The following is a 21998-nucleotide window of genomic DNA, read 5'->3' as shown; positions in this document are numbered from 1 at the left end:
ATTTGGATTTTTATTCATTATACTGTTTTAATTCAACCCCTGCTTAATAACCACTAAAGGCTTGTCTATACGAGAAAGTTTCATTGGTTAATTTATGGTGCGATTTTAAACCAATGTAAGTTTAATCAGGGCAATCCCTGTGTTTAACAAGGTCTAATTCTTATAGAGATTTTACTGTCCTAGAGAAATCTCAGTGCAGCTCTTGATCACCCATAGCAGTGATACAGACAACCTACAAAAGTGGGGAGAAGAGTGTAGTTTCCTGACCATAGTTCATCACGTTTTGAATTGGGAGACTACATCGGCAGAGCTCCTTGGGCTTGTCTACACTATGGAGAAGACCGACCCTTCAGAAGTGGATTTTCTAGTGTTCGATTTAGTGGTCTAGAGTAGACCCCCATATTGAATGCAGAAGGTAGCCCGCACCGGCCTTGTCTACTCAGTCTCTGTATGTCTACACTACAGCGTTATTTTGAAATATCTTATTTCAAAATACTTAATTTGAAATAAGTTATTTCGAAATAACGTGTCTACACACAAAATACATTTAGAAATAGCTTTTTGCTATTTCGAAATAGCGTGTCCACGTGGAGTGGATGCTGAATCGCATTTAAGGCTGGCTGGAACCAGTGTGGCTGCTGCCTGAGGCTATCTGAGGTCTGTGTTTAAAGGGACCCCACCAGACAGCCGGTTCTCAGCTTTTCCTGCTTGCTTGCCTACCTTGATGAGGGACAGCAAAGCATTTTGTCGCTGTGTGCTCTGGTTGCCCTCACTCGGGACACCACAGCACTCTGCAACATGGAGCCAGAGCTGGCCCTGGACACTCTGGTGCATCTCGTGGACACGTTGCTGTGAGCCTGGCTACACTTTCTACAGGCTGCCATCCGGGAGGTCCATCGGGGGGCTGTTAGTATCCAGGAGGCCCTGCAGGAAAGCTTCCACCCTGAGGAGCACTAAGAGCCCTGGTATGCTCCACTGGGGGTTTGTGCCTCATTCCTCCCTCACATCCTTCCACCTACCTCTCCCTAACCCCCCTTCCTGTTATCAAATAAAATACACGTATTTTCATGAACACAAACTCTCTTTAGTTAATAAAACTGGGTGGGGGGTGAGGAATGAAACTCTGGTGAGACTGGGGAAAGGAAGTGGGAGAGGGAAAGAGAGAGGGTGGGAGAGTGAAACGGGAAACCTGGGAGGAGGGAACTGGAAGGGGGAAGCAAGGGGAAGAAGAGGGAGGGGAAGCTCAGGGCTCAGGGTTGGGAGTCTCACCGGACCAACTTGATTTTCATGCAAACCTGTTCCTGGGTTCGCATGTGGCCTTTGGTGGTGAAGCTGGCAGATATTCTACCATAGACGGCCACATTCCTCCATCTAGTGCAGAGATCATGAACGCTGGGGGCATCCCCCCAAACCTGAATAAGGTCCATGATCTCTACCCTGGACCAGGAAGATGCCCGCCTTCTCCAGGCCCTGGCATGTTTCTGGGAGCTGGCAGACTGCTCCTGGGGAGAGATGGAGGGCTGGATGGCACTGGCTGCCTGGCTCATGTTTTGGGGCCACTGGATCAGGGGTAGTGACTGCTGGCTCTGGGCTGGCAGGCTTGGAGCTGGCACAGGCTGTGGCCAGAGTCAACCCCTTTAAGGGCTCCGGGGAGGGGGAGGGGGAAGGAAGAGGAGGGAGAGGAGTGTTTTTGGTTGAGGCTGGAGTGGCCACCAGGGCAGCTTGGGAGGCTGGAGGCTCCCTATTTTGATATAAGTGTCTACACAGCACTTATTTCGAAATAGCTATTTCGAATTTGGTATTATTCCTCATGGAATGAGGTTTAACAAATTCGAAATAAGCGCTCTGCTATTTTGAATTAATTTCGAAATAGTGGTTTGGCTGTGTAGACGCTAATAAAGTTATTTCGAAATAACGGCTGTTATTTCGAAATAACTTTGCTGTGTAGATACACTCTGTGAGGAGCATAGGAAGCTGAAGGGAGCGTGTGCTCCCATCAGCCTCCCACAGTGTAGATGCCACAGTTGCTTGGCTTAAGGAAAGCTGAATCCAGCTACACATTTTGTATAGCTGGATGGCATTCTTTAAAACTGACCTGCCTGGTCTAGTGTAGCCAGGTCTCTGCCTCCTTTCAATGCAAGGTCTCGCCTGCCTCCACTTATGGGGCGATAAGAAGGCTGTATGAACATTGGCTATGTTAATTCTGTGCTCAGCACTCAATTTTGTCTCACATGTAGCAGTCTAAACGTGGAGTGCTCCTCTGATCTAATTTATTGTGCTCTTAGCATGACATCCCTAGGAAAACAACACTCAGCTGGTGAGAAAAAGAGCAGAGGAAAAAGGCCAGTTTAGAAATGTCATGTCCTAGCGAGTTTTCTCGCCCTATATAAACTTAGATCTATATTGCATAGGATTTGTGCAATGCCCTTTCACTTTTAAGACCAGGCATTCTGTCAGTTTAAGTCCAATACACCATTTATGGCGGGATTCTGTCTTAGAAAGATAGAGCAATGGGCCTGATGTGATAGTGGGTCTTACCCATTTTTAATGTCAAAAGGTACCCTTAATCCAGAGCAACTGTAATCTAACTCATCTGAAACTAGCTCAGAAAATCCCTTGTATATCAAATACCTTCCTGTCACACATATTTTGAAACCCAGGAACATCCTGGGAATATTTCAGGGGAAAGATTTATTATTATACGATAGACTTAAATCCCTGTTGAAGAAATGATTTGTTTCCCTATTCAGGAGCCCAGACAAAATAATTTAAACCTTTAAAGAACATTTTTCACAACTCATGCAGATTGACAACAGTGGACCTGATAACTCTCTCTACTAATATGAAAAGGAATGTTAGAGAGAGGACCACTTACGCTAATTTTACATGAGCTGCAGAAGGAAACCGCTAACCTAAAAATTAGTCAGCATGTTATATGAAACATTTAGACAGTGGAAGAAGCTGTGAAGAGTAGCTGAAGCAAAATGCAGGACAATGTAGCACTTTAAAGACTAACAAGATAGTTTATTAGATGATGAGCTTTCGTGGGCCAGACCCACTTCCTCATATCAAATAGTGGAAGAAAATATATATATACCATATATACCAAAGGATACAATTAAAAAAAATGAACACATATGAAAAGAACAAATCACATTTCAGAACAGGAGGGAGATGCGGGGGGGGGGAGGGGGGGAAAGGAAGGAAGGTAAGTGTCTGTGAATCGATGATATTAGAGGTGAGGAGAGTGGGATGTCTGTGAGCTAATGGTATTAGAGGTGATAATTGGGGAAGCTAGCTTGATAATGGGTAAGATAGTTTGAGTATTTGTTCATTCCTTCTCAGAGAGTGTCGAATTTTAACATGAATGACAGTTCAGAGGATTCCCTTTCAAGTGCAGATGTAAAAGGTCTTTGTAGCAGAATGCAGGTGGTTAAGTCATTGAGGGTATGTCTACACTACCCCGCTAGTTCAAACTAGCGGGGTAATGTAGGCATACCGCAATTGCAAATGAAGCCCGGGATTTGAATTTCCCGGGCTTCATTTGCATAAGACGGGCGCCGCCATTTTAAAATCCCGTCTGGTTCGAACCCCGTGCCGCGTGGCTACACGCGGCACGAACTAAGTAGTTCGAACTAGGCTTCCTAGTTCGAACTACCGTTACTCCTCATGGAATGAGGAGGGTAGTGTAGACATACCCTGAGAGAGTGTCCTTTCTGGTTAAAATGGCAAGAAACTGTTTTTTCTTTGTGATCTTGTCTGATATCTGTTTTGTGGGCATTAATCCTTTGGCGAAGTGTCTGAGATGTTTGTCCAATGTACATAGCAGACGGACACTTTCGGCACATGAAGGGTAGGGAGGGCTGTGGATTTGCTATCTCCAGAGGTATTTAAAAGGCAGACTGAGTAGCAATCTATTAGGAAAAACAAAATCAATCCTATGACAAAGCAAAGGAATGAACTGGCTGAACCATTAGCATCCCCTCTTTGAACCGTACAGTATATCAGCACCCAAAGAAAATATAACAGATTTTCGGATTCAATAGGGCTGCTTTCCAACCAGAATTCCCAGTGAAGATATCTTTCTTTGTTGGGGGAAATCTCCTAAAATAAGGTCTCTCAACAGCTCGGGAGGAAGGGGCATATTAGGGGAAGAAAGAGGCATGGTAAAGGTGAATTCCACTAAACCTGACACTATTGTGCCATAAGAGTCCTTAGAAGTGTAAGTAAAGAGCCCCAGGGCTACCCCTCCCTGTTACATCTCTGCTCTGTAGGGAAAAGGCCTATAGCTTTCCCCAGCAATCCATCTGAACTCAAAGCTTCAGCAGTCTTTGGCATCCTGCAATTTTGGTTCACAAGCTTTCACCAAGAAATGCAGTAAACTGGCCAAGATTGATGGTGTGCAAACAGCATTGCCTACAGTTACCATTTGTGATTTATAAATGGACCCTTAGAAGAGCATGACACCATAGTTGCTGCAGACAAATCCCTGCCCAGGGGAGCACGTAATCTGTAAAATAGATATAACACAGAAAAAGATAACTAAAGAAAAGGGGTGATCAGGAAAGTACAGAAGGAGAAAGGTTACCATAGCGAGTGCTTGCCAAATATGGTATATGTTGTGTATACATCTTTTCCCTACTTTAAAAAAATATTTTTAATAAAATTGGCATTTGGAAAACTGTCAGGAGAGAAGGCTGTAGTACAAGCATACAGCCAAGAGTTATATAAATCACAAGGTCGTTTCCTCTGTGACTGGTCATATGGGCCTCATTGTTTGGGTGGCAGGGAGATAGTTAACATTCTTCAGCAGCAGGCTTTAGTGGGAAATTTCCACTCTCAGCAATACCACCAAAGCAGCTCCATCCATGGTAGCAAAGTGGTAACAATAGTGTAAACAGGACATTTGCATTTTTTTCCACCTTATCCTTTAGCAGGTCTAGAGGACACTGGTAAAAATGTCATCAGCCACTTATATTCAGTCTAAACTGGGGCTCCAACCTTGCATTGAGCTACATCAGTAGCTATATAACACTGGGAGATTTTCCCAGAAATGAATCAAATGTAGACAAGGTCTTCCGGAGCAGAGTGAATGCCACAACTTCCTGCTGTCACTGCAAGGACAGTTAAGGAGCCAAGTGGGAAACATACTATCCTGGAGTCCAGCTGGACTGGTTACTGGATCCCAAAGAGACTAGAAAACAAATGTGCTATGAGAAGTCTCTCTATTTGGCCATGTCCTGTTTCAGGAACCACACCCACTCCACAAATAAGCAGAAAGATTGGATAAAATAACAGTTTTTCAGTTACCTGTTTGAAGTCCCTTTTCATTAAATTGGTATATCTGAACTGCAGCAATATTATTTATTTAATTTTACTTTCAATTCGAAACCATAATCTGGATACGGCTCATCTGCTCTGTCATTTCTCCTCTCTACTTTATTGGCAGTATCTTTGTTCTCCCAGAACCCTAAATGTAATTGTTCCACTTGTGTGATATGTCTGACAAATTATAAGCACCATGGGGTAGGTAGTCTTATCTATCTGCGAAAAACTATGCGCATGTACGGCAGTGTGCAAATAATAAGTAACAATAAATTAGAACAGAATTTGAAACTGAGTTTTAAAAACACTTTTTTATTTGGGTCACACCACTAGGACGTCCACCTCTAACACAAGAAGACATTTAGCACCAGCTTTTATATTAGGATCCTTCTAAGCTAGAGCAGAAATCACTTACCTGAGAATGTATCCATGGAGAACCCCATTATGTTCACTTTCAGGAGGAGGCTGCCACTGAACCATAATAGACTGATTGGTACGTCCACTGGCTACTATGTTTTTAGGAGGAGCGCTGGGAGGTTCTTCAGGTAACAACAATCTAAGCACAATGAAACGTGATGGGTTGTGAGCATTGGAATAAAAAGAAAGCTATAGCTTTTTATTTTATGTGCCCATTAAATGTGAACCAGCTTTATTTACTGAAGTCCAAAGACTAGAAAGAAAAAGCATAATGCTGATCAAACTACTGACAACTTGCATGAAATAGTTACAACGAATCAACATAATAGAAATCAGTAAAGCGAGCAAGAAGGACAGCTGAGATAACCTTATTCTGTCTGAATCCCCCATGCTGCTGCAACTATATAAAAAGATTACAAGCCTGAATAAGTTAGAGCTCAGATCCGGAAACTGTGATTCCTTCCAAATTGTCTCTTTTGACTCTTTCAGTATTTTTCATCTCAAACTCCTCCATTTTGAAAAAAGCCGTTAAAAGCTCAGCTGTTTTACAATACAAGCTCATTGTAAGCTTTGGTTTACAGAGGAAGGGGAATGTATTCAAAACTACATTTGATAAAGCCATCCTTTTCTAGTGCATGTGGAGTAATTACAGAAATGACATGCAATGATTGGGTGAGTGCTCTGCCCATTCCAAAAATAACCCGTGAGTCTTAGGGTATGTCTATACTACACAGCTTTTTAGCTGTGTTGACAACAGCCATATCACTAAAAGTCAGGTAAACTTCTATCCCCCTACAAGCAGCGTTTTCTTTGTGCAGCTGCCGACAAAGCACTGTTTACACTACTGCTTGCTATGGCAATGTTTCTGTCATTTGAGAGGGGCGGAGGTAGGGTGAAGCACCTGTGAGCAACATAAGTTTTGTCACTGAACTGCCAGTGTAGACAAAGCCTAAGACAATGGGAACAAATATTTTTCCCCTATATGCATTCACTTCATCTCCTTCTATAATCTAATTTTACTGTTACTCTGCAAAGATGGATGCGCCTCTGTTCAATGCATGCAGAATGCGCTGTTGCTGCTAACTGCCAGGATAGCTAAATACTGTTTAGTGTTCTTAGGCAGGTCATGTAACCATTGGTGAGTGCTGAGTGCTCACATGAGTGCTGTGGTATAAAAGGTAATTTCATTTTCACAATTCTGAGCATCTAACAGATATGGGGTTATAGCACATACTGCACATTTTAGATAGGGATCCATTTTGACTTTACCTGCTGGTCTCAGTGCTGTACTGACCCTTGCCCACTTGGTTAACAGCACATATCCTAAACTGGTAGGTACGGGCTGGAGTTAATCCACTCACAGTGACACTGGTATTCTTAGGGTCAACATTTGATAGATGTACCTTCCAGGGAGAGTCTGGTGAAGGAATACACACGTTAATAATATTGAGGTGCTTGTTAACAGCCCTTAAAAATGAGAATGTTTACAAATGCACTATGCTTCTCAACTTCTTTCCTCAGAGTAAAGAAAGAAACCTTCTTGTCTACCCCCGTGATTATGTAGATTGCACATTTGCCTACTGGAAAGGGATGCTCCACTTGTCACTGTGTAATAAATAAAAACTGTATTCATTAACATTTTAATAAAAGAGGAAATGAACATAATAAAGACAGATGGGCTGCGTATTTCGTGACCCATCTGTTTGGCAGCCCCTTACAACGCCACACCTATGAGTCCCTCTGGGTGAAGGGCTGTAATGAAATCTGTAGCTAGTCTGCAATATTTTTCTACCTGACTTTCTAACAGGTATGGAAGAGTGACTGCCAGACAAATTAGCTCTTTGCTGTGAGACCAGGGAAGGTTTCTACATGCTTGGATATTTTCTACAAACGTAGTGTCTTATACACAGTCTAATAATTTTTTTAGGATGACTCCTTAGAATAAACTGCTCCAGCAGTAGTGTAAAACCTCCATTGTCAGTTCACATACTTCACACACTGAGTTCTCTGCTGCCAGAATTACATTCCCAAGATTCAGAGAGGTGAAAATGAAATATGTTGGAAATTACATATGCTTTTCACCTTAGCATGTCATATTTCTTGTACACAGTAAGTTGCAGGGCTGGTACAAGTAGGTCATGTTTCTGTATCAGATATGAAGCAGCCACAGAGCTTCCTTCTTACAGGGTACGTCTACACAGCAACATTATTTTGAAAGAACTAGCATTATTTCAAAATAACTTAGTCATCCTCTACACAGTAGGCAGTTATTTCAAAATAATGTCAAAATACTATCAAGCTGGAGGACTTCTTACTCCGACTCCTGTAACCGTCAATGAGGAGTAAGGGAAGTTGGAAGAAGAGAGCTCTATTTTGAAATAAGTGCGGTGTAGACGCTCCCAGTTTCAAAATAAGCTATGCAATTCATGGAGCTCAATTTGTGAGGCTTAATTTGAGTTAAGCTCCACTGTGCAGGCGCATCCATAGGGTGTGTCTAGACTACAGGGTTGGGGTTTTTTTTTCAAAAAAAGTGACCCTTTTTTGAAAAAACGTCCCGTGTCTAGACTGCCACCATGTTCTTTCAAAATTAAATCAAAAGAACACGGCGGTTTTTTCGACCACGGTAAACCTCATTTTACGAGGAAGAATGCCTTTTTTCAAAAGTGCTCTTTCAAAAAAATGCGTTTTTGAATGCAAACAGGGCTTTTTCGAAAGAGAGCGTCCAGACTGCCTGGGTGCTCTCTTTTGAAAAAGCAGCTTGTTTTTTCAAAAGAAGTGGTTGCAGTCTAGACGCTCTCTTTCGAAAGAGGCTTTTTCAAAAGATTCTTTCAAAGAAGCCTCTTTTGAAAGAGGCTTGTAGTCTAGACATACCCATAGTGAGGTATGTCTTAAAAAAAGCATAGTATATGCTGCACCACCTAGTGATAGATCAGATTAACATTCCATTATCTCTCCCCATTAAATTCTACATTCCTACCATTTACAAGATTTACACTCTCATGCTATCTTTAAAGTTCAGTATGGATCATTCTGTTAAATGCCTCTGAATTGTAGTGATTTTCTAATTACATGACCTGAATGCATAGAAACTTTGTCATCTGGCTGCAACAACTGAGTATGTTCAGTTTGGATTTTGTGACTCAATTGATCTTGTTTTAATGTCTGCCAACTGTAAAATTTCTCTCAACAAACTGTAGATGTCAACTGTTTCTGATGAACTCTCCACTATTAGCCGCCATCATATATGATCTGGGCACTGATTTTTTTTTATTACAGCTGGAGTTTTTCTCCTTCCAACTGGATGTGCACTCAGTCCCCACGTTCTAGTTTTGGCAGTTCTCTGAGTGCTGCCCATTGTAAAGGTATTCATTATCCTCCCCATTTTTATTCAGTTTGGCAAATCTCTTCATGTCTGGCCCCTCTGAAGACAGAGTCTCTTCCAAAGTTGGAAGAGTAGTACTGAGTCACCTTCCCATCAGAAGTGGTGCAGAACTAGATCCAGTCACTGCTTTAGCTTCTTATTGATAACTCAGAAGAGAAAGAAATGGTGCTTCCAGCTTTAAGATTTTCTTAACTGTCTCTACAATTCTCCCAGCCTCTTCATTCACTTGGGTAATGTCAGCTGTGAGTAATATAATCAAAATCATATTTAGTTTGGAACAACTTAAATTCTACTGCACTAGATTGTTGTCCATTGTCTGTCTCTAGTTATTTTGGAACAGTGAAGCACTTGCATTTCTTAATAACGCTGCATCATGCATCAGGTTCATTAATTCTATGCACTTGAAAAATAGACCAGTATGATCAAGTAATGATGTCCTCGGAATTAGCAATAACATGGAACTAGTCTCTGCCAAAGTCTGTCTGAAAGAGGTGATTGTAAAGCATATCATTTGGCATTGTCTCTCAAGTTTATTTGTACTGAATATCCTTTCAAAAGTCCAATATCTTCAAATTCTCTGTCAAGTTCTTTTACCTTTTTCACTAGACCCATCATGCACACCCTGCTTGAAGTTGTTGGTCTTTGATAGGATTACTATATGTCTGGGCTTTTTCCTGGACACAGCTTCTTTGTTGAGCCTCTATCCTCTGTCTAGGTGGCTTTTCAAATAACATGAAATGCCTAGGTCTTTTGCAAAGCAGACACGCTGCGGCTCAGAAAAAGCCTCAGTTAGTCTGTTTCCTGATTGCACTCTGACCTCTACCTGCAGCTGAATGGACCACTCCCTTGGAAGCCACAGCGGCCAAATCCCACCCATCCCAACTCTTGGGCAGAGGTCCTGCAGGGAGGTGCTAACAGCTATCACTGCTTGCACCAGCTGTCCTGGCACTGTGACAGGGAGCAACACTGCCCACCTTCTTGTGAGCACCCTCTTTCTTGAGAATCTCAAATAAATATACTCTTTGATCACATGCACTCTGAATGCAAAGCTATTGTTTCTGTGGTGAAATCACCCAAGAAGTTCAAATACATTCAGGACTAATCAGAATGTGTCAAGGTACTTCAGCTCCAGGAGGTTAGAACGTGATTGTAAGTCCCTTCTGAGCTAATTCCGCCATCTGCTTCTGAGTCAATTTTAAAATCGTTCCATTAATATTCAGCTTTACTCTCTAGACAGGCTTTTTGCCATTAGTAAGGCTACGGTTTTTCACCAAGGTCACAGAAATCACAAAATCCGTGACTTCCAGTGACCTCTGTGACTTTAGCCCATGGTGACTGGGAGCTGCAGGGTCCCTCTGCTGCCCACAGAGTAGCCCCAAAATTCTCAGCCACTGTGGGTGGTGGGAGGAGCCCTGATCTCTGAGCTACCATAACTTATTGGGGGATTCTGGCACTCCCAGCCCCCAGAGGCAGTGGGGGACACCACAGCTCTGAATGGGCCCTTGCAGCTGCTTCGCCACTTCAGGGCAGTGTGCAGACCCATTAGCTGAACTCCCCATTTTGTCATGGATATTGTTAGTAAGTGTTATGGACAGATAATAGACTGCCATACATTTTTCTTGATTGCTCATGGTCTGTCTATGACCAAATAATAGTGTTAGTCATCACACATGATAGATCCTCAGAAACAATGTCTCTTTATTGTGTGTAATATGAATCAGCTCCTTGATAGGTTTGGAGTGGCAAATTGTTGCAAATATCCCTATTTTACACATTTATTATATCTTGCATCTTTGACTGGACATGCCTCATCTCTTGTGATATTATTTTTTTATTTTTATTTTTTTACATTTTACACATTTTGACTATAACACTTTGGTGTTTAAGTAGAATCTGTCCCTCTTAGCCTGGGAGTTCCTTCTCGTTGCCTCAGAACTCTTATGGTAATAACTTGTAGCAATCATACTGCAGCTGTTAACAGCATCCAGTTTCTTGTTTTTCAAGTTTGATAAGTTACTCTTGGTTTTGCTGTCTCAGCAGCTCAGGCTGTTTTGCTATTTGAATAGCTGTGTGTATAATTCAGTCTGTTTTAAAAAGTACTTGCTGTGAAAACTTCAGTTTCCATCAAATGCATGCAGAACTCCTTCAAAATATTCAGCCTTCCTCTCAGTCATTGAAATCTCTCATGAAAAACATGCTGCTTCTTAAACCACTTGTTTCTGAGACAAAGTATGCATCAAACATAGCCAGAGCACTTTCATAATAATCTTTGTGACTGTCTGCAGTAAAGGCAAAGGATTTAAAGATATGCTGTGCCTGCTTCCTAATAGCATAAATTCAGGAGCATACCCATGTGTATTCATTTTCCTTATAGAGTTTTATAGCAACTCAAAATCATACAAACCACTGCTTCCAGTCAGTCCAGTGTGAAGCTCTCTCATGCATTGAAGAGTGATATGTTGGGAGGTCCTGCAACCTTTGTTGCTTTTTCCAGTCTGCAACCTCCGTTGCTTTTGTTCCTTCTGCTTCTGTTCTCCAGTGGCACTAGTTTACTTCTGACACCACATCATGTATTTCTTTATATGGTAGGTTGCAGGGCTGCTACTAGCAGGTCATGTTTCTATACTAGACATGAAGTAGCCACAGAGCTTTCTTCTCAGAAAAGGACATACCAGTTGTTCACTATAAGTTCCTCTAATGCTCTGCTAAGTATGGCTGAGAGTGTCTTAAATAATATATGTGACAGTGCCACTTATTGGCTAACATATATACAGTTTAGTATTCCATTCCAAAGTATGGTGTCATATACTCTCCCTCAAGTCATGACTGGGGCAGTCAAGAAGACAGTTGGTTCTTGTTGGTGACGGTTCTTGTTAGCCAGTTTAAATACTTGTTCATTTTTTGTAATAATACAAGCTGTTTACACATTACACGGTCAAAATTACAAACATTTCTGGAAATAATTAAGGACTTAGCCTGAGATTTTGGCAACATATCTGTGTTCAGATATGGTACTGCCAACAACTTAGATAATGCCATCTACTGCCAGCAAATGAAGATCAGATGCCCCACATGTGTTAAATGTCAGACAAATCACTAATGCAGTGCTTTGCTTACTGGTTCTTTAGCAAGTTAAAACTTTCTTAGGCTTGGTGCCAGTTGGGCTATATTGACTGCATCTTTTAATTATTGAAAATATTGAAAATATATTTATTAAGGTAACAGCTACCTGAGAGCAAAGTCTTTTAATGTGATTCCTAACACAGCAAGGAGTACAAATCCTGGACAGATACTTGCAGAACAGTAGATTTCTCACACTAGGTGGTGTTTGTTTGGCAAAGGCTTCTAATAATGATCTTGACTACTAGAGCTTGATAGTAACCTGTATTATGAGACTATGCTTACCCATATTAACTATAAAAGCTATAGACTACATTTTCTCTTTGCACTCTCTGTACTTTGCCTTTCATAGTGCTTTGCCTATGACTGTGGCCAAACAACTGTTCACTTCACTACACCCAAGTGCACGATGAAAATTAATGGGAAGCAGGAGTTACGGTATAGCTGACTTTAGTAAGTTCCCTAAAGCCACTTAATCAAGAAAATGGAAAAGCAGACACTAACAAGAATGCTGAATACCCTTAAATGAGGTAATCTGCACTGGTCCATTTCCTGGAACAATTCAGTTTCATTTGTTTACTGCTAGTGTAAACACCACTTGAGAGTGCTTAACCCAAACAGTTCGATCTAGTGAACAGTTTGATTCAACAACAGGGCCTATTAATCTCCTCAGCACCTTGGGGCTCTGCTCTGTTTATATACTGCATCTGTAGAATACTTTATTTATTCTTTTTCCTCTCCTGGTAGAAGATAAAAGATCTGGCAGGAAGAGAGATTAAACTGAAAACTAACATAAACGAACCCTATTCATCTCCTGGGCACTCTGATTTGTACAGAAAAGTGGTTTGGGGAGGATTTGCTTGTTCATGGAGCAGCGGATATAGCAAGTTTGCAGAGTATCTTTAAAATTTAAATAGCAAATCTTCTCTTGACAATCAATAAACTAAAACCTTTGAAAGGGTTCTCTTCCAGCTTAAATACACAACAACAACAGAATTTCAAAGGAACTTGTTTCACCATCTAAAAGAACAATTTTGACATAGGAAACCTTCCATAAAATTTTCAACACTCACTTTCAACTTCCTTCAGGGATTACTGTCAGTCTCCTGACCCAAAAAGCCTAGAGAAGTTCCACAGTGACAAAAGACTTGCCAGGTCAATCTATTAAATAAACCTCCATTATATTGAACAGACAGTGCTAATCTTTCATTTAACTTAAGCTGCCTAGAACATACTCTGGGTTCCACTCACTCAGTCTTCCAATTTAATTGCTGTTGGCTTAAAAAGTTTCTCATTTAGTTGTCAATCTGCTCAAAGATGCTGGCTATTTTGAATTAGTGCTGTCTTATCTTTTTCGAATTAAGCTGTGTGAAAATAAGAAAGTGGCTCTATACTATTTGATTTCTGGACCTGTCAAGAATTTCAGTTTCGATTGTGAAAGAATTTCCATTTTGGAGACATTTGTTTGACACCAGTGACATTCCTTCCTAAGACAGGTGACTTACCAAGAGGAATTTCTTCTGCACATTCAAATTCTGGCTGCTGTTCTTAGTGGTTATCTACTAAGTTGAAAGACTTCTTAACTCAAGGTGGATGTCCAATTCCTTCCTTCTTATTGATAAAGAACCACTGTTTTCTTAGGACAAACTTGATTTTTATAGCTCTGAAATATATTTCAGATGTCTCCCTTTTCCAAGATCCTATTGTATAACCTGGACTATTGGCTGGTGCTGATTTTCCTCGTGGGATGAGGCATTCCTGGGTGGTCGACAAATACCTTTGATGTCGCCATCCGCGCGTCCAGACTATCGCGTTGAGCCGACAAACAGCTGATTAGCTGTTTGTCGGCTCAGCGCGGCAGCCATGTAAATTTAAATGAAGCGGCGATTATTTAAATCGCCGCTTCATTTTACTATGTCTGGTAGCCTAATCTACATGCCTCTGGCGACAGAGGCATGTAGTCTAGACGTATCCTAAGAGTGTGTCTACATTGAGCCATTATTTCGAAATAATAAGCATTATTTTGAAATAACAATGCGAGCGTCTACACAGCCATTCCATTATTGCGAAATTAATTTGAAATAATGGATGGCTTATTCCAAAATCTGTAAACCTCATTTTACGAGGAATAAGGCCTATTCCAAAATAGCTATTTCGAAATAAGGTAGATGATCCACTTCTGCTATTTCAAAATAACCCTTCTCAAGGGTCATTCTAATTTATTCCTCCCCAGTGCTTCCTGGGGCTGTAAATTGAGATAGTATGTCTACGTTAGGGAAACCTGCCTTGGACTAATTTTGAGGCTTTCCTGCAGTGTAGACATGCTGTTTTGAAATAAGCTATGTTAGAATAACTATTCCAGAATAGTTTATTTCTAAATAAGCGTGCCGTGTAGATGTACCCTAACTCATCAAAGATATATACAATCACAGAATTCCTAGGTTCATCACAGCAGTGATTAACCATGTTGTGAAGGCATGCAGAATGATGCCAGTACAAAACCACAGTAAGCCACATTATCACTTGTTTGAAATGTCTATTATGAATACGGGTTCCTACTCTTCTATGGGTTTAGTTTGAATGCTTTAATGATTGTTTCCCAGAAAATATATTTTACAACTCAAACTACAAATGTCCCCCAAATACAACCTGTTTGAGGTCATACAACTAAAAAATTATCCATGGTGGTGGTCTATTGTAACTAATTACAATCTGAGAACTGTTATGCCCTGCCAGGTACAAATACTTCATTTTAAAATTAGGTGAACAAGGTGAATGGAATCAGCTGTTCTCCTGCAATCCATCTATCCAATCTGCTGCTATTTTTTCTCCTAATTAAAATCAGTAGTTTACATCTCTTGACTGCACCAATACCAATGGAAAAGAGCTTTAATCCATGCCAGGTGTAGTAATATGCCAATCGTCAGTGCAGCTAGTAATTAGTCCCCTGAAATTTTCACTCATTATTTTGAGCCTTCTTCTGCTAGTTTTCTGTAACAGATACCTTTATTATGTATTCACTCAATATAGGCATTTTAAAACATGCAGTGGATGTTTCAGCTATTAGAAATTTATTCAAACTACAACAGTGAAAAGAAAAATGAACAAAACCCAGGACACATTTTGACAACTATAACACTGCAAATGAAATTTGTGTATTAAGACTGCATGGAATAAAAAATGAAGACTTCTATGCATCACTGGGAACTGAAAAGTAATAACCCCACCAATCTTCATTTATATAATAGCAAATGAGGACTATGATACCTAACATATTGTATTACTTTTACTATCAAAAGAGATACAGATACATGAAGTCATGGACAGCATATGCGAAAATCCCCAATACGTTCTGTATATAAAAAGGCCCCTGGATTAAAAGGGACAAAAAATGTAAATACAATTTTCTATGAAAAACAAAGGGAACGTGTGTTTAAAAACATATCTGAGACAAAGCAATGTTGACATATAGTATCACATGTCAACATTGATCAATAACACTGCTGAGAAAAGACAGAAGAGACACTGGACCTCAAGTAGGAAATTGGTAGCTGCCAACTAAGGGTAAACCATACACTCGCCAGATGAAAACAACTCACTATTAAAACATACCAAAATCAAAAAATAAAAGAGCTCTGGAAACAGTGAAGCTGTGCACAAATTAAAATTAGTGAGACAAACCAAACTCACTGTTGACACTGCTTACAGCTCTTTTGGAATCTACAGCAAATTCATATATAAAAAGAGAGAACTGAAACAAGGGGATGGATAGTCAGGAACTCAGAGTCCTCTCTGCCCTGTGTAAAGAAGTGATTATGTAGTGAGAGAACATGAATGCAATGTAGATGAATCAAACAGTGAAAACTCAAAATATAGTAAAGTATAGAACACCCCGCAAGAGAAGACAATTCTCACTGAGAAGAATGTATTCAATTCATAGACCGTATGGCTTTGGGTCTCCCCCTCACCCAGTTATCCATCTTTCTGAAGTACACATATCTATGATTTGTGATGAGATTCATGTGATGGTAGATTAAAATGCCTCCATATAAAAATTATTGAAGTTCAGAGGGTCCTGTGGCATTCTGAGGTATTATTCCCATGACTTCTGGAGAACTCTCTCAGAACATTTGCTGAGTCTCTTACATGTTCTATAAGCTAGGACACCATTTATGGGAGGTTAGGGGGCAATAGCCCCTCATGAAACTGGAACCCCTGGATTTCATACTTGAGGTCTGCTTAAAGCTGCATGCCCTGGCTTCAGAGGCAGTTCTTGAATGCAAGAGAGCTAGGGCTGCTTGCAGCTTTGCCTTTGGCGCAGGGAGTTTGTTATAAAAAGAGGGAGGCAGGGTGATCAAGAATAACAAAAGGCTGGGCATTCAAGTAACTGAAGGATTATTAGAGCATCATGAAAACATTGTGGGGTACTCCACTTAAAAGATAGAGGAAAAAAGAGTAGGAATGAGTGTTGTGCTACTGGGATTTGCATTTGGATCACTGTGTTAAACTTATAAATGTTCTTGAAAAAGGGGTAAACAGTGACTAATCCCAAAATAACTGCAAAGAGTTACAAAGGGATTTTACAAAACTGGGTGACTGGGCAACGCAAAAGAAGATGAAATTCAGTGGTGATAAGTGCAAAGTAATGCACGTGGAAAAATAGACTCCTAACTATAGATATAAAAATGTTGGGGGCTCTAAAATAGCTGTTACCACTCAAGAAAGAGATCTTGGAATCATTGTGGATAGTTCCCTGAAAACATCTGATCAATGTGCAGTGGCAGTCTAAAAAACTAACAGAATATTGTGAATCATTAGGAAAGGAATAGCTAATAAGACAAAATACCATAATGTCTCTATAGAAAGTCACTGTACACCCACATCTCGAATACTGTAGGCAGATCTGGTCACGCTGTCTAAAAAAACACATATTGTATTTGGAAAAAAGTACAGAAAGGGCAACAGAAATGATTAGGGTTAAGGAACAGCTTCTATATGAGGAGAGATTAACAAGACTGGGACTTTTCAGCTTGGAAAAGAAATGACTAACGGGTGGAGGGATATGTTCTATGTCTACAAAATCATGAATGGTGTGGAAAAAAAGAATAAGGAAATATTATTTATATAAGCAGCACTTCAAAGCTTGCAATGATTAGATAATATCATTTGCCTGGTTGATTTCAAAATCGTCCATTCTGGACCCTTTAAGTCTGCCAGATCATAGTCTACAACCTAGAAAGTGCGAGTCTTATGGGTAATGCCAACCCCAGGTTCTCCATATAGCAAAGCAATATGCTATTGATTTGATTATCAGAAATAATCACAATTTAGAATAATAAAATCCTAGAACTTGAAGGGAACTTGAGGGTCTCAAGTGCAGTCCCGTCTTCATGGCAAGACCAAGCACCATCTAGATCATACCCGTTAGAAGACTATCCAACCTGCTGTTAAATATCTCCGGTGATGGAAATTCCACAACCTTCCTAGGCAATTTATTCCAGTGCTTAACCACCCAAAAAGTTAGGAAGTTTTTCCTAATGTCCAGCCTAAACCTCTCTTGCTGCAATTTAAGCCCATTGCTTCTTGTTCTACCATCAGAGGCCAAGGAGAACATTTTTTCCTCCCTTCTCCTTATAACTCCCTTTTAGCCACTTGACCATGTCATTGCTCTTTTGGAATTTGTAACCTTCCCACTCAAAAGTTAGTTTGAGTTGTTACAAATCTGCTAGTAATTCTGGACAGACATGAAAAAGACACTCTGCTATTTAAAGTTCAAAAATATGGTTTCTTTGAAGCATCACAACGTGTAAAATCATCGCCACATAGCTCTGGCAGAAATTTGACACTCCAGTCCATCACCTGCTTTTTGCATTTGAATTCCAGATGAAGATTAACAGTGGTTCATTATCAACAGGAGACTAACATATAATGCAGTGCTAATCCCTAGCAATAAAGATTTTTAGGTAATTTAAGATATAGAAAAGACCACTTTATGGATATTGCTGGCAAAGCAAAATGGAAAGCAGTAACATTTTGAAACAGAGAAAACATACACAGGTGTTATGATGGATAGGAATGCTGGCCAGTACCCAGTGACTAAAGGGGCAAGCTCAGGTAGCTAGTAGGGGGGTTGGCAAAGAGCCAGAAGAACCAATGGGATACAGTGCTGAAATCTGAATGATATAAGATACCTTTGTCTGTTTTCTTTGTGGGGGAGTTAAGCCAGGAGTTGGAAAACAGCATGATTTAAACCCAGGCAGGACTACGATGTCTCCAAGGAATTCAGGGCATGGAAGTGGACTGAACCAGGAAGGGATCGTGAGTAAGTAAAGGGAAAATGTATATTTAGTTGTGATCAGGGCATTTTTCTTTGTGTTGCTTAGTTGGTTCAACTCGTGTGAATTTATGCCTTCTCTCCACCATTCACTATCTAAGAGCATAGCCAGAGATGTTCTCTGTGTTTTAATTTGTTTTACTCAGTTGCTCTGTAACACCTAGCAACCAAGTATGTTTTATCAAGTATATCTTTTTATTTTGTTAATAAAATCACCTTTTTAAGGAAATGATTTGATTCTTGTATCCTGGCAAGAAACAGGAGGTCTCTGTGTGTGTGTCCGCCTAGCCTGAGAGGTCAGCTATCAGAGACACAGTTTGTTTTCTTTTGTTTCTTTTTCTCCAAGCTCTCTTGTGGCAAAGGAGCTTGGGGTACGCTTGGGGAAGGAAGTCCGAGTGCTTTCTTCCTATGTTCAAGAAGAAAGGGGTTTTCTTTTCTTCCACTTGGTGGTGTCAGTTACCTCCCAAAGACAGTGAATCTATGACTCTGGGGAGTTTTAGAAAGCAGAGCCTATAGAGGCAAGTATTTAAGGCCTCTTGTGGGCCTCTACCTTCTGCACTCAGAATGCCGGAGTGGAGAACAGCCCTGAAAGGTGTACTAGAAGAAAATCCAAAAACGATATTCTTTTGAAACAAATGAGGTGGCCAAAATGTTAAACATATCAATATCCCACTGTCAGAGATCACAACATATACAAACACACACACACTGAATCAGCAGTGGGCAACTTGCAGCCCGCATGCAGCCCATTGGAGTAAGCTGACTGTGGACCACGGGACACCTTGCCAACGCTGGCTGTCCACGGGCACCACCCCCCACAGCTCCCAGTGGCTGCAATTTAATTTACCTTTAGATCCGCAGTAGCTAACTTCCAGTTGGTAGGAAAGCAGCACTTTTTGCTTCACCTAGGAAATCCATTTTTAGGCTACATTTCCACTTCTCGGGGTAGCAGAGACAAGAAAGTCTCGCTAAGGTGACTGGTCCCCAAAACAGGGGAAAGAGGAGCAAATAAATTGCCCTTATACATCCCTACCCCTCAGTCAAATTCCAAAGAGGCATTAGCTATGTCCCTGGATAACACTGCAAACAGAGGGCCACAAAGCGGCAGCCTGGCAGGAAGAGGGCACTGTGAGGAGGGAGAGGTCAGAATGACCACCTTTTGCAACCTATAAAACTAGGTGCCCTTTTAGGCTCTAGCCTCAACTGTCAGCTTAGAAGAGGGGCATTAAAATAGTCAAAGAGAGAAGGCAAGAAATAACATATGAAACTGTGTGTGCATTAAGGATGGAAATCTTGAAGGCAGAGTGTATCATTTCTATCCCTTTCCAGCATCTTTGGTAAGCCATTAAAATAACTGTTAACATTACCATAGTATTTAGGGGCTCCATTTGATTTGAGACCCCATTGTGTCAGGAGCCATATGAATACCTAGCACGAGATAATCCATTTTTCAATACACAAACAAAACAGAGTTTGAGAGAAAAAAAGTATTGCTCTCCACATTTTACAAATGGGGAATCGAAACAGAGAAATTAAGTGACTTGCTTGAGGTCATAAAGTAATTTACTAGCAGAGCAGGGGACAGAGCCCAGGTGTGCCAATTACTTTAAATAACCAGACCAGGCCTTTTTCTCTCCATAATCTTTCTGATGTGATGTTAATCTCTAGATAAACAGTACTCACACTTTAGCAATCTGAGGACTCCATTTAGATTTAAAACTTATTGGGGACCCCCTAAAACTCCCTGCTCAGCCCTTGCCCTGCCCCCTTTCTTAAGGCCCCAACTCGGCCCTGCCCCTTCTCCAATGCATTGCCCCCACAGCTCATGGAATTAGCACTCAGGGCAACGGCAGTGCATGGAAATCCCCCACCCCACAAAGATGTGCTGGCCGCTTCTAGGAGTGGTGCACAGACAAGGCAGTAGTAAACCTGCTATAACTCCGCTACACCATCACATTTTTTGCATGCAGGAGGCACAGGGAGGAAAAGAGGAAGGGGGGAAAAAGTTGATCAGGGGGTCTGTTTGACCCACTGGGTTATCTTCGGGGATACCGTTTAAGAATTCCCAGTCCTGTGCCAGACATACTTCCCTCTGGATATACAAATAGCACTAATATTTTGTCACTAGCACTAATAAAAGTTAAACTGAAACTTTTAAACTGAAAGGAGGACTAGTTAAGAAGCACAAGAGGTTACAATGCATTGTGACTCCACTTACTGTTCTCAGACAGCTCTACTATGTAGTAGAGAACAGGGCTGTTTCCATCAAAGGGACGCACCCAGGAAAGAATCACGCTGCGGCTGTATGAGGAATTCAGGGTGGCCAGAAGATTCTGAGGGGAATGAGGCAGCTCACTATTAAAAAATAAATAAATGAATAAATAAATAAAAATGAAGGGATAAATCCCACAGAAAAATCAGTCTACACTTTATTTGGCCTGATGCTTGTAGAAGGTTATACATTCATGTAAAAGCAGACTTTTACAATAGTATGGACCAGCAGCCGATGGATGGATTGGTGGATAGATGGATATTCAGTTTTGTCTTGTTTCTAAAATGCAATTTATGCTGTGATTCCTATGGTTAACAATGCAATAGGTAATGAAACTGTGACTTAAAATGGAAAAAAATCCAATTTCAAACTTAAAAAAAAAAACTGAGACAATTTCATTAATACATTTTATTTTTTTCTTTAACCCTCCCTCCCCCAATGATATCCTAGTAACGGCACAGAAGTTAAAACATATAAAAAATAAAACACGCGGGAGACATTATTTAACATGGAATTTTTCATACTCAAGCAAGCAGAAGACATTGACACCATCCAGAGTTTGTAATCAGAATTACCATTTGTATTTTTAGACTACAAAAGAGCTTGATTACTGGTGGATGAAGCCTTTTAACTGTCATTGGTAGAATCTTTCCCTCATATAACAGGGATTTTTGGAAGCATCCAAGCAGAAAATTCCATGGAAATGCTAAATGAAATATTTAAAAATAAATAAATAAAACAACTTCAATTTAAATGGATAATTCCTAAAAATAAAATACTTTATTTGGATTCATTGCCTGAAAGTGATGGCTGAGATGTGGACACCAGATTCTGCTGCATTCCTTCAGTGTTGGTCTACAACACATACAAAACAGCAATAGCCAATTTATGTCATAAATCTGGGTTCTAGTCCTTGCCACCTGAGTTCCTGGGGGCCAACATCTCCCAATCATGGAAGGCAGAAGAACAGGAAGTGATGGTTTTTTACCTCTCCTCCCCTGACTATATATTCTTCCTCAACATCTAGTATTGCTGATCCATGCTGGTCAGCGCAAAAAGCCATAATTATACTTGATGTTCTTGAAATAGTAAATGTAGTCATTTCTTTTTTCAATTCATTAAGTTCTCAGATATTTACAACTCTCTAA

At 40.6% G+C, this 21998-nt stretch overlaps 1 protein-coding gene across 13 annotated transcripts in view; it reads right to left on the bottom strand.

Annotated features, from left to right (window-relative positions):
* The window catches only part of SDK1 (sidekick cell adhesion molecule 1), an 855588-nt gene that overhangs the window by 191133 nt on the left and 642457 nt on the right, over window positions 1–21998 (bottom strand). For all 13 annotated transcript variants that reach the window (XM_075899629.1, XM_075899627.1, XM_075899628.1 and 10 more), the window contains 3 exons: window positions 20797–20933; window positions 7012–7159; window positions 5741–5881 (listed from right to left, as the gene is read on the bottom strand). In XM_075899629.1, coding sequence (XP_075755744.1) covers window positions 5741–5881; window positions 7012–7159; window positions 20797–20933 — 426 coding nt within the window. The remainder of the gene's footprint in view (window positions 1–5740; window positions 5882–7011; window positions 7160–20796; window positions 20934–21998) is intronic.

Source organism: Pelodiscus sinensis, chromosome 16 (genome assembly GCF_049634645.1).
Source record: "Pelodiscus sinensis isolate JC-2024 chromosome 16, ASM4963464v1, whole genome shotgun sequence".
NCBI classification, from domain to species: Eukaryota; Metazoa; Chordata; order Testudines; family Trionychidae; genus Pelodiscus; species Pelodiscus sinensis.
The sequence above is the reverse complement of the archived record's forward strand: the minus strand, read 5'-3'. Positions and strand labels throughout refer to the sequence as shown.